Raw genomic sequence first — 18,081 nt, 5'->3', positions numbered from 1 at the left:
CTGCTTGCGGGTGCGGATCTGCTTGGCTAATGTATTTCAATGGGCTGGTGCACACCAGAGCGGGAGGCGTTTTGCAGAAACGCATACTCCCGGGCTGCTGCAGATTTTGGATTGCGGATGCGTTTCTGCCTCAATGTTAAGTATAGGAAATCCGCAAACCGCTCTGAAAAACGGCACTTCAGAGCGGTTTGCCAGGCGTTTTTTGTTACAGTAGCTGTTCAGTAACAGCTTTACTGTAACAATACATGAAATCTACTACACCAAAACCGCTACTCAAAACCGCAAAACGCTAGCTGAAACGCTGCAGAAAAATAAGAAAAAGCGTTTCAAAATCTGCTAGCATTTTGCGGATCTGCTAGCGGTTTTTGGTGTGCACCAGGCCTAAGTGATGGTTATAGGGAACCAGGAAGACCCAACCACTACTCTATGCATGGATGCATGCACCTGTGGGCAATGGCTTAAAGTAGGCGAGGACACACCTGCACACACAAGTGCTGCACAACATACTAAACCCTTGCTCACAGGTACATCCATGCAAACTTAAGTATGACCTGATACACCCACAGCTGTGTACGTACATACACACGTACACAATCGCCACACTAAGCTGCCAACAACAATTGTGGTGCACATACACGGACTATGTATACTTCAAACATACGTGTAATATATAGGCTAATGCCCCATATATGACCGGTGCTGCCATAATGCTTTTCATTAAGGACAAGTGGTGACAATGCGAATTCCCTCCTCTCCCTTAAAGGGACACTTAAAGGGAAGGTTCAGGGAGGGGATTAAAAAAATAAAATTTCCACTTACCTGGGGCTTCCTCCAGCCCGTGGCAGGCAGGAGGTGCCCTTGCCGCCGCTCCGCAGGCTCCCGGTGGTCTCCGGTGCCCGACCCGACCTGGCCAGGCCGGCTGCCAGGTCGGGCTCTTCTGCGCTCCATTTCCTGGCACTTCTGCGTCCCACGCCGGCGCGCTGACGTCATCGGACGTCCGCCGGGCTGTACTGCGCAGGCGCAGAAGTTCTGCGCCTGCGCAGTACAGCCCGGCGGACGTCCGATGACGTCAGCGCGCCGGCGTGGGACGCAGAAGTGCCAGGAAATGGAGAGCAGAAGAGCCCGACCTGGCAGCCGGCCTGGCACCGGAGACCACCGGGAGCCTGCGGAGCGGCGGCGAGGGCACCTCCTGCCTGCCACGGGCTGGAGGAAGCCCCAGGTAAGTGGAAATTTATTTTTATTTTTTTAATCCCCTCCCTGAACCTTCCCTTTAAGTAAAAAAAAAAAAAAAAAATAAGTTTTACTCACCTGGGGCTTCCAATAGCCCCCCGCAGCTATCCGGTGCCCTCGCCGTCTCCCTCCGATACTCCTGGCCCCGCCGGCAGCCACTTCCTGTTTCGGTGACAGGAGCTGACAGGCTGGGGACGCGAGTGATTCTTCGCGTTCCTGGCCACAATAGCGCCATCTATGCTGCTATAGCATATATCATATACCATATAGCAGCATAGAGGGTGCTAATGTGTCTGGGAACGCGAAGAATCACTCGCCTCCCCAGCCCGTCAGATCCTGTCACCGAAACAGGAAGTGGCTGCCGGCGGGGCCAGGAGGATCGGAGGGAGATGGCAAGGGCACTGGACAGCTGCAGGGGGCTATTGGAAGCCCTAGGTGAATAAAACTAATTTTTTTGGTTTGACTTAAGTGTCCCTTTAACAAGTGCTGCCAAAACCTTCCCCAAAATGTATACCTAGCAGCAACTGGCTCTTTCTTTCATTCCACAATTTCTCTGTTGCAGACTACACCTACTGCACACTCATACCACCTTTATCACCTGACAATGGCAGATAGGTGGACTCTGACAAGTCTTGGCCAGCTATAGGGTCTCACAAATGTTTGCTGCCTAATGCTGGGACTAGACGGTGTGTTTCTTCCTTATCAATCGAGCCACTGATGGCTCGATTGATCATTTCCGACGTGTCCGATCACACGACGGATCGATTCCGCGCTCGATCCCCGCGGGCGAACAATGGAAGAAAATGAACCGCTGATAAGGAAGTGCCCGCGGGGACGATTGGGAATCAATACGGGCGCCCGCGGCGGAAGTCGATCCGGCGGCTAATCGACTCGTGTATTCCCAGCATAATGCTGGTGCGTTCCTTCCTTATCAATCGAGCCGCTGATGGCTCGATTGATAATTTCCAATGTGTCCGATCACGCGGCGGATCTAGTCCGCGGCGGATCTAGTCCGCGCCCGATCCCCGCGGCGGACAATGGAAGAAAACGAACCGCTGATAAGGAAGTGCTGATATGCTTGCTCCCTGAACCCCCCCCCCCCCCCCCCCCCAACCCAGTCTCTTACTATTTTTACATCTGGTATCCTTTAAAGAGAGACACTGAAGCGAAAAACAAAATGATATAATGAATTGGTTGTGTACTATGAATAATTTCTAGAAGATTAGCAGCAAAGAAAATATTCTCATACTTTTATTTTCAGGTATATAGTGTTTTTTCTAACATTGCATTATTCTATAATATGTGCAGATTACACAACACTCAGCATTCAAAATGATTCTTTCAGAGCAGTCTGTGAAGCAATGACCTCTCCTCTAGCAGAGAAAAAGTAAACAGTTCACTTACAGTTGAGATAATAAAAGTCAGATAACAGCCCTCTCCACCACTAACTTAGTCGGAGAGCGTAATGGCTTGTTTGCATAGAGATAACAACTGGAGTTTCTCAACTCTTCCAGTACTGGAAACAATCAAGGCCTATACACACGTCGGATTTTTGCTAACGACCCGTCGTTTGAACGTTCTGTCGTTCGCACGTCAAATCTGGCGTGTACAGACTATCGTTCAGGTGATAAGACTGGTTTTGAAAACCAGTCTTATCACCTGAACGATAGTCTGTACACACGCCGGATTTGACGTCGGAACGACGGAACGTTCAAACGACGGGTCGTTCGCAAAAATCCAACGTGTGTATGGCCCTTTAGACTGATATATCTGATCTTAATGTTTTATTTCTTAGCTGTACTACACATAAAAATCATATCATCATAATTTTTTTTTCCCTTCAGTGTCTCTTTAAGCAATACCAATTGCCTGGCTATCCTGCTGATCCTCTGCCTCTAACACATTTAGTCATAGGCACTGAACAAGCATGCAGCAGATCAGGTGTTTCTGACATTATTGGCAGATCTGACAAGATTAGCTGCATGCTTGTTTCTGGTGTTATTCATACACTACTGCAGCCAAATGGACCAGCAGGGCTGTCAGGCAACTGGTATCGTTTAAAAAGGAAGTAATATTGCAGCCACCATATTCTTCTCATTTCAGTTGCCCTTTAAGTGGCAGGGCAATATACTCTGTACAGCGTACAGTAAGATGTCAGAGCTATATACATACTAAATAATAGTGATGAGAGAGAAAAAAATGCACCTCTCGTTGCAGACTGTTGCAGGGTTATACTTTAACAGATCCAAATTGGCCAACTGAAGAACAAGCTGAAGAGTATTAAAAATGCATGTGCCACCCAAAATTAATACAAATTGGAATACAGTAAGGGGGGGGGGGGGGTGTCGGGAGAAAACGAGTTGAACTTACCCGGGGCTTCTAAAGGTGCGTACACACATGCGACTATAGTCGTTTGAAACGATCGTTCCCCGATCCTTTCAAACGACGATCGTTTGAAATAAAACAGCCAACGACCATTAAGTCTAATGACGGACGAGCTAGATCGTTCAAAACGAATGATCTAGCTTGGCGGATTTTTCCCAACGACGATCGTTTGCAAAAGTAGTACATTGTTGGAAACGATCGTTCGTACTAGGCTTGACATGCGCATTTCACCATTTCTCCATGAAACTTCATTTTTATGTGCAGGCGCAATAGTTACTTTTACGTGATGTAACGTTCCTTCTAACGATCAGATCGTTACACACCTTTTAAAACTAGACAGTGTTCTTATACTGGTTGAACTCGATGGACGTATGTCTTTTTTCAACCAAAATAACTATGTAACTAACTTTACTTAGGTCGTTCTTTCATCAATTAAAAGTTCGTTCGTCGTTGACAACGAACGATCGTTGTCGCAAGTGTGTACGTAGCATAATGGTCCCCCGCAGACATCCTGTGCCTGCGCAGCCACTCACCGATGCTCCAGGGCCCGATTCCGGTTCACTTGTGGAATCTCAGACTTTAAGGTCGGAAAACCACTGCACCTGCGTTGTCTTGTCCTCACTCCCACTGATGTCACCAGGAGTGTACTGCACAGCCACAGACCATACAAGGCCTGCGCAATACACTCCTGGTGACGTCAGCGGGAGGGAGGACGCGGCTGCGCAGGTGCAGTGGTTCTCTGACTTTAAAGTCTGAAATTCCACAAGTGAACCCGGAGGCGGGCCCAGAGCATTGGTGAGTGGCTGCGCAGGCACAGGATATCTGTGGGGGACCATTAGAAGCCACAGGAAAGTTCAACTCATTTTCCCCCGACCCCCCTACAGTATTCCTTTAACAGAAATTGAATGTCCGAACAACACTTTAAACGACAGTGTTCTGCACAACAGCTATACTACACTAGATGTAAAAGGAAAAAAAACATTAGATAAAGATATATACACACACACAGATTTATTTTACATACATATCAGGGAGTCAGACATTTATTATACTACTACAGCATGTTTACATTTTTACAAAACGCACAAGATATATTGCAAGAGTGCAAAAATTAAATTCCGCAGTAGGTTTTCTAGAAAGTTGTTTTACCAACTTTATTGTGGTGTTAATGGCACTGAATCACTTCAACTTACCTTAAATAATACTGTTTTAAGGCAAAGGCAGCATTTGCACACCCTTTTGGGAAGTCAAATTCTTCTACTATCTCTCCCCATTGGTTCTTCTCTGAAACCTAAATTTTAAATAGCAGTAGGTGATTATTTATACACAGATGCATGTATACACATACTATAGGGCAGCAGGCAATGTCAGAGCAGACTGGCTAGCAGCAATAGGGCAGCAGGCGATGTCCTGCAGACTGGCTAGCAGCACGATGCACCTTTCCTTATTTACACAGAGAGCCGTGTGCTTGCAGCCAGTACCATGCCTCACTAGCACTGCTCTAATTGCCAGTGATAGGAAGGGAAGCCCTGTACTGCCGGGGGAGGGGGAAGCTCGATGTGATAATACGCTCTAACATTACACATAACAATAATAACCAGAATATTCAAAATGTTGAGACTTTATACTATACAGTATTCAGTTCAAGCCGGTGTAACAGCCAAGATGGCTATAGATACACGTAGTCTTTTGTTATTTACTCCCAGCCTGTGGATGGTAAAGGGGAGGGCAGAAGGATGTGAGGCCGGGAAACCTCCTCTCTCCTCCTCCCTCCCCCGGCGCCGTGCTCCAGCGACGATTAGCGATAGTAAAGCATTGCCCGCTAATTTTAACTTGCACGGAAATCAGGGAGGGAGCGCCGAGCCGTCCGGAGTCTGCATTGAGGCAGTCAGGCCAATATAGAGGCCTGCAGGCTGCTCCCCGCTCTCTGGCACCAGACACAGGAGCAGGCCTGCCAGGCCTACAAGTGTCACGCCGGGCCTGGAAATCCCCCATCGGGGATCCTCCATCTGGCCCGCCGCCAACAAGCACCACAGAGGCACTGATGACCTCAGGGACACCGGGGTGCACCACACCCCAATCTTACGCTAATAATACCAGCAATGAGCGGAATACAACACAGATGCAAACTCTGCTCTCATATCACACAACGCCTAAAACGATGCAGCCAGCAACACAGCCGAAAGAAAAGCAGAATGAAAGTTTCCTCACCTTAGCAAATCCTCCCAATGTAGTGACTCTGGTGTAGAGGGAATGCAAGTCCAACTCTCTGCCTCCCACAGCAGGAATCTTCCTGAACCGGGACCTGAAGGGAGACCCCAAACAAGCACCAGATCAGTAACAAGACCCCTAATCCAGACATGCGCCCAATCACTACATTTATTAACACATTTTTAGACCCATTTAACATACAGTAGAATCTCATAGTAAACTCATCCTCAAGTCCCAGCAAATGCGTCTGTATAAACATAGAATGTATGACAAATTCTGATATAGTATATTTTAAGTATTTATGTAGCGCCAACATATTATGCAGAGGCAGAGCTATACAGAGTATATTGTCTTGTCACGAACTGTCCCTGAGAGGGGCTCACAATTCAGTCCCTACTAGTCATATGTGTGTGTATAGTGGTGTATGTATGTCCAGGGCCAATTTTATGGGGAAGCCAGTTAACTCATCTGTAGGTTTTTGGGATGTGGGAGGAAACCGAAGTGCCCAGAGGAAACCCACACAGGTACATGGAGAGCATAAACTCCATGCAGATGGTGACCTGGCTGGTACTCAAACCGCCGGGGACCCAGTGCTGCAAGGTGAGCACTAACCACCACGCCACCGTGCATCCCAGTATACTACATAGTAGTATACTACTTTTCCTGGTCCCTTGGAGTTTACTATAAAGGGATTCTACTGTAGGTGTTTTGTAAGTGTGTGAAATGATCTGTTGCATTCATGGAAATGAGGCAGTACACACAAGAGACACAAGTGCACACAAGGTTTATGAAGCTACGTTCACAGTGGGGCGTTGCAGTACAACTTTACAAGGGCATCTTAGGGGCTTATTTCCAATAGTCGCAGATCAGGGCCATTTTCCACACGCAATTTCGGATGCGGAGCCACAGGTTATTGAAGTCAATAGGCTGCATCAGGAATTGCATGTAGCAAAATAAATAGCGCCAGTAACAGTTTTCCACCGGCCATCCGGATCCCTATAGCTGTGCATGGACTCCAGTATCCCAACACCCTGCATGCCAAGCAATAACTTTTTCGTTCAATTTTTTTTTTTTTTTTTTTTTTTTTTTTTTGCGAACCTAACCTAAGTATAAAGACCTGAGCTCACCATGCAATACAATACTGGAGGCCATTCATTTAACAGAAAACCAAAGCACCTGTGTTGCCCTTCGTTGGAGCGCTGACCTCAATCAACGGCACTGAACAGGAAGTGCTGCAATACAAACAAAATGCATGCAGCAATTTGTTGTCAGAATGCACTGCTGTGCAACACGTTATCATACAGTGCTTTTGAATGCCCTTGCGTATCATATACTGACACGCTTTAATGAAATCAGTTCAGCAACGAAACGGTGTGTTCAGAAAAACTGCATCTAAACACGGTCCAACTGTCTAGTGTTTCCAGATAAATACCTGGTTGTGGATAAACACACAAGCACTGTGTACACTTTTCCAGGTGTTTTGAAAAGTTTGGGTAGGTGCAGGGAAGCCATCAGGGGGGGGGGGGGGGGGCCGGACAACTGACACTGCAGTGAGGGGCCCAGGGCTTCTGGGGGCCCTGGGTCCCCCCCAAAGCACTGGAAGGGCCGCATGTGCTGGTTGCAGGCCTGTGGCTCACTAACCAGCACACCGCATTCCAGCACTGAGAGAAGAGTGACATCAGCGCTTGAATATGGGGAGCAGATGAGCGAGCCCACTACAGCGGACTTTCTATACTGGGGTACTACCTATATCTGGCTACCTATACTGGGCCACCACCTATACCGGGCTACTTATACTGGGGCTGGAACCACCTATACCTAGCTACCTATACTGGGGCACCACCTATACTTGGCTACCTATACTGAGGGCACCACCTGTACCTGGCTTCCTATACTGGGGCACGACCTATACCTGGCTACCTATACTGGGGCACGACCTATACTTGGCTACTTATACTGGGGCGCCTATAGCTTACTACCTATACTGGGGGCACCTGTACCTGGCTAACCTAAACTGGTGCACCACCAATACCAGGCTACCTATACTGGGGGCAACTTATACCTGGCTACCTATACTGGAGCACCACCTATAGTTGAATACCTATACTGGGGCACCTGTATCTTGCTGGCTTATACTGGGGCACCAGCTATGCCAGGCTACCTATACTTGGGGCATCTACACCAGGCTACCCATACTAGGGCACCACCTGTAGCTGGCTACTTATACTGGTTGAACCTATACCTAGCTACCTATAGTAGGGGCATCTACACCAGGCTACCCATACTAGGGCACCACCTGTAGCTGGCTACTTATACTGGTTGAACCTATACCTGGCTACCTATACTAAGGGCATCTATATCTGGCTAGGACAGGGGGATGAGCTGAGACAGAAGGGGACAAGAGGGAACACAAGGGGATAAGAGGCACAAGGGAACAGAAGCGGACAAAAGAGGCACAGGGATAAAAGAGATGAGACGGGAACATGAGGTCACACAGAGGGACACAAAAGAGCCACAAACTGAGGTGAGACAGAGGGGGGACAAGAGATACACAGGAAGAAAAGAGGGGGACAAAAGGGAACGGATAAAAGATAAGAACGGACCTACAAGTCCCTATCTCATTTGTTAACTGGGGACTACCTGTATTTTGCTAGTAATTGGCTCCCCCCACAACATGCCATGGCTACTTTTTGCTGCATCACGCTGCGCATGCTGCTTTCTTCAGTGTTGAAGCCATGCACATTTTTTGCAGCAGCGCACTTCGCGCACGGACACGGGGGTGGGGTGGCTAGTGGGCAGGTACAACAACCAGTGAGTGGGCCCAGGGAGGAGGGGCCCAGACCTGATGATGTGTGAGGGGCCCCAAAATGTCTGATGGCGGCCCTGGATAGGTGGCCATACATCTAGTCACAAATCAGATTCGATTATCGTATGAAAATCGGTGCCGCCAAGTGCAGGCAACCAATTTCGGGCTGAGCATGTCGATTGGAAATGCTACAAGATGTAGGTTCGTCATGGTCAATCGGGTGTGCGGCGGTAACGGCAAGCAGTATCAGGACAAACAACGAAACCCATGGCGCTGTTCGCTAGTGTATGTGCACGTGTGTGTGCATTTATGCATTGCATTACCTGACCTGTGTTGAGGTGCCCATCCATCTTCCAAATCCGCCGCTCTTCCATTAGTGGTATACACGCCGCCCGGGCATAGCACACAGCGTGTGACGTCACACGCGCCACACCGGCAGCGTGTGTACAGCTAATGGAAGAGCGGCGGATTCGAAAGACAGATGGGCACCGCGGCACAGGACATGTAATGTATTAATGTACACATACATGTACATTTATACACTAGGGAGGCAGTGGCGAGGTGGACGATTTCCAAGAGATTTCATGCTGGAATTGATCGGGAATCGGTCTGGGGTATATGGACAGCCGACAGATCTCTCTCTAATCATATTCGACCAGAGAGAGTTTTGTCTCTTGGTTGAAACTGCCCATCATCGCTAAATGTATGGCTACCTTAAAGGGAAGGTTCAGGGAGGGTGGGTAAAAAATAAAAATCAATTTCCACTTACCTGGGGCTTCCTCCAGCCCGTGGCAGGCAGGAGGTGCCCTCGCCGCCGCTCCGCAGGCTCCTGGTGGTCGACCCGACCTGGCCAGGCCGGCTGCCAGGTCGGGCTCTTCTGCGCTCCAAGGCCCGGAACTTCTGCGTCCCACGCCGGCGCGCTGACGTCATCGGACGTCCTCCGGGCTCTACTGCGCAGGCACAGTAGTTCTGCGCCTGCGCAGCACAGCCCGGCGGATGTCCGATGACGTCAGCGCGCCGGCGTGGGCCCAGAAGTTCCGGGCCTTGGAGCGCAGAAGAGCCCGACCTGGCAGCCGGCCTGGCCAGGTCGGGTCGGCCACCGGGAGCCTGCGGAGCGGCGGCGAGGGCACCTTCTGCCTGCCACGGGCTGGAGGAAGCCCCAGGTAAGTGGAAATTGATTTTTATTTTTTACCCACCCTCCCTGAACCTTCCCTTTAAAGGCCACTAGCAATCGCAAGTGTTTTATGTGGTGATTTGAAGGAATGGAATTTTCTTCCTTTGTTTTTTCTATCACAATCGTTCTAAAAATGCTACAGGCAGCATGTTTGCATTTGCATACAAATCGCAAGTCCTGTAGCGGAATCACCATCATAGATGTCATAGCGTTTGGAAAATCCCCGTGATCAGCAACAGGGCGGAAAGCGCTGCTAGTAGGTCCATAGGCCTAATGGTGGGTACACACGTCAGATAAAAGTCTTTGGAAAATGAAAGATCACAGACCAATTTTACCCCCTTTCATGTAGTATGAGAACCATACTCTGCAGTCTATTCTATGGAGCTGAACTCCCCATCAGATAAAAATCTTTGCAAGATGCTGCACACAAAGATGTTGTACACATGCAACAGATCAGTATCTGCAAAAGATCAATCCCTGCAAAAGATCCATTCCTGCAAAATGCATTCATAGTCTATGACATTTGCAGATTCTCATACACACCTTGTTTAATGGACACTCATCTGCAGATCAGACAATTATCTGCCGATCTGAAGATCCAACCTGGTGGATCTGATCTACAGATAATTGTCCGTTAAACAAGGTGTGTAGGAGGTCTGCAGATATAGACTATGAATGCATTTTGCAGGAACAGATCTTTTGCAGATACTGATCTGTTGCATGTGTACAGCATCTCTGTGTGCAGCATCTTGCAAAGATTTTATCTGATGGGGAGTTCAGCTCCATAGAATAGACTGTGTAAAGTATGGCTCTCATACTACATGAAAGGGGGTAAAATTGGTCTGTGATCTTTCATTTTCCAAAGACTTATCTGACGTGTGTACCCACCTTTAGAGTCTGAACACACTGCCACGTTCCTAGCTCACTCCCGCAACACAAATGGGTGTGTGCTATGCAGAGATATCAAACAATGCATAGACTGATGTGACGTAAAGTGATAAAAAAAAAAATGAGATTAACTCACCTGGGGCTTCCCTCAGCCCCCTGCAGCCGATCGGTGCCCTCGCAGCCCCGCTCCGCTGCTTCTGCACCCGCCGGCGAACACTTCCGGTCTGGCCGTCACCGGCCGACAGGCATGGGAACGCGAGTGATTTATTCGCGTTCCCAGCCATAATATCGCCCCCTAAGCTGCTATTGCGGCCAGGAGGGTGCAGAAGCATCAGAGTGGGGCTGCGAGGGCACCGATCGGCTGCAGGGGGCTGAGGGAAGCCCCAGGTGAGTAAATCTAATTTTTTTTGATCGACTTAAGGATCACTTTAAGTGCACACTATTGCGCTGTGCAGAAATGCATTCTGACAGCACACAGCTGCATGCATTTTCAGCACAGAGATGTCCCATTCAGCCTAGTTAAATGTGGCAGACTGCAACCGATCGCAACACAGGTGCCATGCATTTAAACACACGACCACCACCCTCACTCTGCGATGAAGAGTGAAGTAGAATGAAGTGTAGGGTCCTCAGGCCCTTTCTGATGCTGCAACCCCTATGCCCCTTCACGTTCATAATTCCAGTCACTGTTAAACACATTCAAATAGAGATTCTCAACGTTTTTCAGTACTACAGTTAGTTGTTTGCACCTGAATCTGGGAGCTGTGCCTTTTATGTGCAGTACTTTTCTGAGTACAATTTACTGTTGTGTGTTTTAGCTCAGTTTGACTGGCAGTGAATTATCATCAATAATATAATGATCCAGCAGAAAGAGATGCTTCAATGTCCATTTTGACAATATTGGTGCTTGGGAGGTATTGTGCTCAAATGGTTTTCATTCTATTTGGAGAATCTTGGGAGTATTTAATATGCACTGCTTGTGTCACCAGTCAGTATCAAGCACAGTCCTATAGGCCAGAGTTCCCCAACCCTGTCCTCAAGGCCCACCAACAGTACATGTTTTGCAGGAAACCACACACAATCACAGGTGGAGTAATTAGTGTTGCAGCAGAGCTGATCCACCTCTGGATTTCCACAAAACATACACTGTTGGTGGGCCTTGAGGACAGGGATGGGGAACTCTGCATAGGCGACACTGCAGGTAACGAGCGCTACAAAAACATTGCTCTGATATGTCAGAGGGATGCAAAGTGTTTCCATGAGTGGAGGAGGGACAACAGTTGGGGCAGCTTCAGACTGACAGGGTAAGAGGGGAGCAATACTCTCAGGGGTATCTTAAAGTGAAGCATGTATGCACCTTAGATTCTGACCAAGGTGGCCCCAAATAATCATCTTAACTGATCTCCATCTAGCTACTAGCATATGTACATGGCATTACGGGCCATGATCTTTTGTTTATTTTGAAAATACACCATGTCATGTTCTGCAGTGTTTAAAAAATTTTCATACAGTACTAACAAAATGAGTATTACTGTCACATACCAATCCTTCATTCAGAATTCCAACCAGGACACTATCTGCATAAAAGTTGTATGCTCTCAACCACATTTGTGTGGGCTCTAGTTTCCTCCCACGACCCAAAATCATAGTTATATGTTCATTAGCTTACTGTGGTTAGGGCAAAAACTGTTAGCCACATTAAGTGACAGCTAGTGGTGTGGATTTTTAAATATCCTCCAAAATGAAATAGAAGGGTCAGTACTTTATAAAATGTCAATAAAAATGCATTCAAATCTGTGCTTCTCTAAAAGACCATAAGTAGCTTTTACTGCGACATTCCAGGACAACTCAGTATGCCTTCTATGCCTTAAAAAAGGGGTTCGGCCTTGCCCTAAAAAATACCATGCTGTACGTTCCTGGTCACAATTACACAAATAAAATTGGACTTGTTTTTCAAGAAAGCATGCAGCTTAAGGACTGCAGTCTATGAGTAAACACACTGCAACTGCTTTGTAAATATTAATAATTGCAGTATTTGTATAGCGCCTTTCTCCTGTCGGACTCAAAGCGCTTGCGAGGCAGCCACTAGAGCGCGCTCAGTAGGCAGTAGGAGTGTTAAAGAGACTTGCCCAAGAAACTCTTTACTGAATAGGTGCAGGCTTACTGAACAGGCAGAGCCGAGATTTGAACCCAGGTCTCCTGTGTCAGAGGCAGAAGCCCTTAACCATTACACTATCCAGCCACTATAAATGTACTTTATTTTCTTAAAATGTATTCCTATGAATTGATTGAAGGTGCTTTTCAATTTGATGCTGTTTGGCTTTCTGCAGATCAGTGTGTTCTGCTCTATACAGTAGATCAGTCAGGGCTTGGGCCCACTGGAGTACTTTTTTGAGCATTTAGGGATTGCTTTCAATCGCTAGCGATTTCCCTAAACGCTCTGCCAATGTAAATGAATGGGACAGATTCCACTAGAGTGATTGGTGATTAGGCAAATCGCAATCACAGGACATGCAGCATTTTGGGAGCATTTCCATTCTAATGTATTGTATAGGAACAGGGAAATCGCTCCCAAAATCACTTGCAAAACACGAACAGAAATTGCTGGCAATAGCGCTTTGTAGTGGGTCCCAGGCCTAAGGCCTACTGTCTCCCCTCGAATATAAGGCACTGTCATATTCTTTTTCGGGGAGAAATATGTGCTAGGGCTTATTTTCAGGTGGGGGGGGGGATGGGCTTGAGTCCGTGTTGTGTATGGGGAGGCTTTGCAGCAACTCCCTTGTGGCTGCGCCCACCCTACGTTCCAAGTAATTTTGCCGATGGTGGTGGGGGCGGTATAGTATTCAAGCTGTGAGGACGCCCTTTGACCCTCACACTGACGCTGCACACAGTACGCTTTGCCAGCTCTGCGCTGGCGCTCCCTAGCATAATCATGTGCGCCCAGCTGATGCTTCCCAGGCGCACATTGATTATTACAAGAGGGAAGCGCCAGCGCAGAGCTGACCTAGCGTACTGCCTATAGCATCAGCGTGAGGGTCAAAGGGCTCCCTCACAGCTTGAATACTATGCCGCCTCCACCACCTGAGAAATTACTTGGAACAGAGGGGGATGCAGCCACAATGGAGGTGCAGTAAGAGACCACACACCTCTCCATATACAAAGCATCCCAGCTAGGTCTTATTTGGGGGGTAGGTCTTATATTTCAAGCATGCTTGAAATATAAGGTAGGCCTTATTTTCGGAGAATGTCTTATAATAGGGGATCACACCCATAGCATTACATTAGCAAGAACTTTTCGAATCAAAAGTGGCAGTGAGCTTCCAGTGACTGCAGCAACACACAGCAATAGCAACCGGCAGAAAATAGTGGGCAAAAGCAAAATGCAATGAAATTGAGCATTGGTAAACACACTCAGCTACAGAGGGGATTAACTCACCTTGCTAACCGCCTCTGCCCACAGTGATCCACACCCCTCTACATATTTCTCCTGATACTTCCTCCCTCTGCTTCCAATACTTCTGAGAAGGAGGAAATTTCAGTAGCGGAAGGAATAAGTATAAGAAAGATGTAAAGTGGTGTGGGACACTGTGGGCAGATGTGGAAACCAAGTTGAGTTGAACAATCTGCCAGGGCCACCAACGCTCAGTTTCTTATTTCCTATTCTTTGCAACCAGCAAGGTTTTCCAGCATGCCTCATCTCTAAAAGACCATCAGTATCCATTGGAGAAAACCTGTAAAAACTTGAAAAAGGCACCAAACATTTGTTAAATTACTGTTTTGGGTGGCCTTAAGGGCTTGTAAAACATGCATAATTTACTTTTACTCACAGGGTTCAAGACTCAAACCCTCAGACAATAGTATGGGGCCAAGCGCTGTGCATGTTACTATGGGGGTGGAGAGTGCAATAAATGTGTGCTCTATGGGGTCAGGTTCACATGGAAGAGGTAAGGAAGTAAAACGTGCTTACATTAGAGTGACTATACACAAACTATATTCTCAGCAGAGGCAGCGAGTCATGCCATCTTTGCCAAGTTTAAACTAGTGTGTGTGTGTGTGTGTGCACCTTATCTTGCAATTGCTTATGGAGTTATGTAAACAGTAGATTTTTGTCAGTTGAAAAGATTTTTAATGAAAGCATTGCCTGGAAACCTAGTAAGTACAGGTGTCCCCCAACATCACTGACAACATTGTTCATGATCCTCCCAGCGGCAGGGCACATCTCACTCATTCTTGCCTATATAATAGGAAGTCAAGCAGCATGTCTGTACAATGACTATAACCAAAATGTTCTTTTTGGGCACATGTTACTGAAAACATGTATAAAGCGTTCAGTGTTCATTCTATTTGCGATCGCAAATTCCTTGTATTAAGAATGCAAACTACACTTGGTATTGCTTTTTAGTAGGCGGGCTTTTCTGTCTCTTTAAGTCCCCTATACCTTCCTTGTGGTTTTGGGTCACCCCCAGCTGCTTTGTTACTGTGTTCTATTTGTGAAACCAACTAGATATTTTATCACTTATACCCAATAACCCAGGATTCACCTTTCATAAAGTTACAACAATCACAGAAATTAATAATAAATGCTGTCTGCCATCTTTGAAGTGTCACTGGATTGAGGAGGGGCATACACCTGCTAATCTCAGTGTATTGATTGTTCTTAATTGCAGCTGTTTCACCAACTAACACTGGGGCCTGTTTCAGATATTGGTACATGGCTCATGAAGAAAGCATTCTGTTTTATATAAAGAAATGGTACACCTCACAAATAACACCAATTTTATACCATTTGTATAGAATAACCAGCAACAGGGGGAAAAAAAACGTATATTCCGGGTAACTATTTTAGATTAAGACAAAGCTGCACATACTAAATCATGCACATAGTGGCTAAAACACAAACAACAAATGACTTGTCAAACACATATGCAAAATTCTAGACTTATAACAGAAAAAAACTTTCCATGAGTAACTTTTAAAATTGAACAAAGTAAAATTAGATTATGCAAAATTACAAGACTAGTCATAGATAAGAGTCTCTGTTACTAGAGTTCTCAAGCATAGTTGAAAATCTGCACACAATCCCACCAAAGAAATAAAGACTAAATTCAAATGGGTCAGAAACTGTAGCTTTAGCAATGGCAGAAAAAACATGTCAAATCTATAATCACATGTGACAGTGTAAGGAAGACCTAACTGCGTGTTTACCTAGCCATGTGGTAAAAACACAGCTTAACTGTAGGTGCCTGAAAGGAGAACTATCTGCTTTAGCCATTTTCATTGCAAGTGTTCACTGCTCTTTCATATACTGTATTTCATCAACCCTACTATCTAGGACACAAAAACTCAAACTAAGAAACAACTCTTAGCAAACGATTTCTCTGTGATCTTTGCAATGTGAGAATAACATTTCACTATCCTTAGTAATATGGGTAAAAAAAATCATGGTTAATCACTGACATGTGAATAGTCCAATGTGAATTAACCATGGATGAAAAAATGATGCTAGCCAACACGGGAAGCTAAGCTAGGTAGTTGCAAAGTCAATATCGGTTTATGGACCTGATGTACAGTTGGACAGGATGTACAAGAACACTTGCATGGTGTGTTTACAGTCATCTTAACATACTAGCTGGTTATTGTTTTCCTCTAAAGGTTATATTTTACCATCTGAATCTCAAAATGTAATAAGCCAACCCCATCCCCTAAGTATCACCTGATTCAAAATGCCAGTAGGCCAGCAATGAAAGTTTGAAAGCAAGCCACTGTAACTAATGTAATTCTAATACTGCTGCTGCAGCTTGAGTATGGCCTTCTCCCACAATGCAACTAGTCATATAGTAAATAACATTCCAGCATGCACGAGTTGGGATCTCAGGTCATTAACATGTTGCATTACACCACTGACATCAGGTATGCCTATGTGCACCAAGGGTTAGCACTTCCACGAGGGAAACCCCTTACTCCTGCACTGAGTTAATAGAATACACACCATAGAGGTAAGGTACTTTGCACACTCAGAAAGGTGGGAAGACCACACAGGATCTGATAGTGTATCTATGGGCCATTGGGAAAGCCATGAGGGAGGCAATAGCCTTTGGCATGCATGCACCCCCCCAACAGGCAGGCACGGGGCACCAGTGCCGGGTCCTCCCCATGTAGTAGATAGAAGAGGTCGGTAAGTAGTAGTTTCCCCTCCTCTCCCTCCCCCTGGCCCGCCGGCTCTCTCTCACCCTCTGCTCTCATGGAACTGCCGCAGCTCGTCCAGGAACGCCAGCCCCTTCCTCCGGTGATTGGGCTCCGGCTTTGCCGCCGAGTTAGACATGTTGGTGGCTGTGGCCGGCTCGGTGTCCTCAGATAACCGCTTGCAGGGATACGGTGGCGGCAGCGGATGGGCTGGCGGAGCGCTGCACACACAGTAATGCGGGCTCCGAGGCCAGAGGGTGGCGGCGGGCGGCCTCCCGCTCCTCGGCTCTCAGGAGAGGAGGGAGCCCGGCCCGAGCCCGCTCATGGAGCGCACAGGAGGCGGCACAGGGCAGCACAGCGGCCGGGATACACACACTGCAAAAGTTCAGGCCGCGGCCAGAGGGGACACAGCACGGCGACAAGTGCCAGAGGTGACGCTAGAGTGTACGGCCCGCTCGGTGACCGCCGGCCTCTACTGCTCCCTCTTCCCGGTCCTCAGCACGGGCTCCCGGCTGCTAGCCGCCTGACATGGAGCATGTTGTCCTGCCGCCGGGCCCCTGCGGGCTGCTGCCAGCACTCTCCCCCTTTGTGTGAGCGCCTTATGCCGGCGGGTGGCGCCTGGAGTGTCCGAGCTGCTCTCCGCGGCCTTCGTCCACTCTTTCCCCGGCGCCCTCTCTCACATGTACCCGTGTACGGGCGGCTGAGCGGCCGCGGATTCGAGCGCTCCTCACTCTGCCTCAGACAAAAAGATCTCAGGCCGCGGCGGCCACTGCTGCTCCTGCTGCTGGTGGTAGTAAGGGGGGCAGAAAGCGCAGAACAGCGACCCCTTAGCGTCTGCCGCAGGTACTACAAGCCGGGCCTGCACACAGGGCTGTGCGAGATCCCGAGATATGCGCGCTCCCGTGTCCAAGGAGCGAGGATTGCGTTGAAGTGCCCGCGCCCCTGAAGTTGGAGAAGGTGTGTGTGGCCGCGCGTTGCTCGAAGTCTGTAGCGCGCACGGCGGGGGAACAATAGGAAGGAGAAGCGGAGCTTTCCTGAGCGAGCTTAGGGGACGTGTGCAAATTGACGACACTACTATAGGACGAACCAAGCTGAGAGATAACATGCAACCGACCGTTGGTGCAGCCCAAGGGACCGTGGTGAAAATATGGGCTACTAGAGACGTTTTTAAAAGGAAACCTGAAGTGAGAGGATTATGGATGCG

At 47.8% G+C, this 18,081-nt stretch overlaps 1 protein-coding gene across 2 annotated transcripts in view; it reads right to left on the bottom strand.

The window, feature by feature from the left end:
* Positions 1-17,729, bottom strand: part of ARID2 (AT-rich interaction domain 2) — a 157,422-nt gene extending 139,693 nt beyond the window's left edge. The window contains exons 1-3 of one of the 2 annotated variants that reach the window (XM_068276588.1): positions 16,925-17,729; positions 5,827-5,920; positions 4,809-4,906 (exon numbers count right to left, since the gene is read on the bottom strand). In XM_068276588.1, the coding sequence (XP_068132689.1) occupies positions 4,809-4,906; positions 5,827-5,920; positions 16,925-17,016 (284 nt within the window). In that variant the 5' untranslated portion in view covers positions 17,017-17,729. Of the gene's footprint in view, positions 1-4,808; positions 4,907-5,826; positions 5,921-6,953; positions 7,096-16,924 lie in introns of those variants that run through there. The other variant, XM_068276590.1, reaches the window with a different exon arrangement.
* Between the last annotated feature and the right edge of the window lie 352 nt (positions 17,730-18,081).

This window comes from Hyperolius riggenbachi, chromosome 3 (genome assembly GCF_040937935.1).
Source record: "Hyperolius riggenbachi isolate aHypRig1 chromosome 3, aHypRig1.pri, whole genome shotgun sequence".
In the NCBI taxonomy this organism is placed as follows: Eukaryota; Metazoa; Chordata; class Amphibia; order Anura; family Hyperoliidae; genus Hyperolius; species Hyperolius riggenbachi.
Note: the sequence above shows the minus strand (reverse complement) of the source record. Positions and strands in the feature narration are given on the sequence as shown.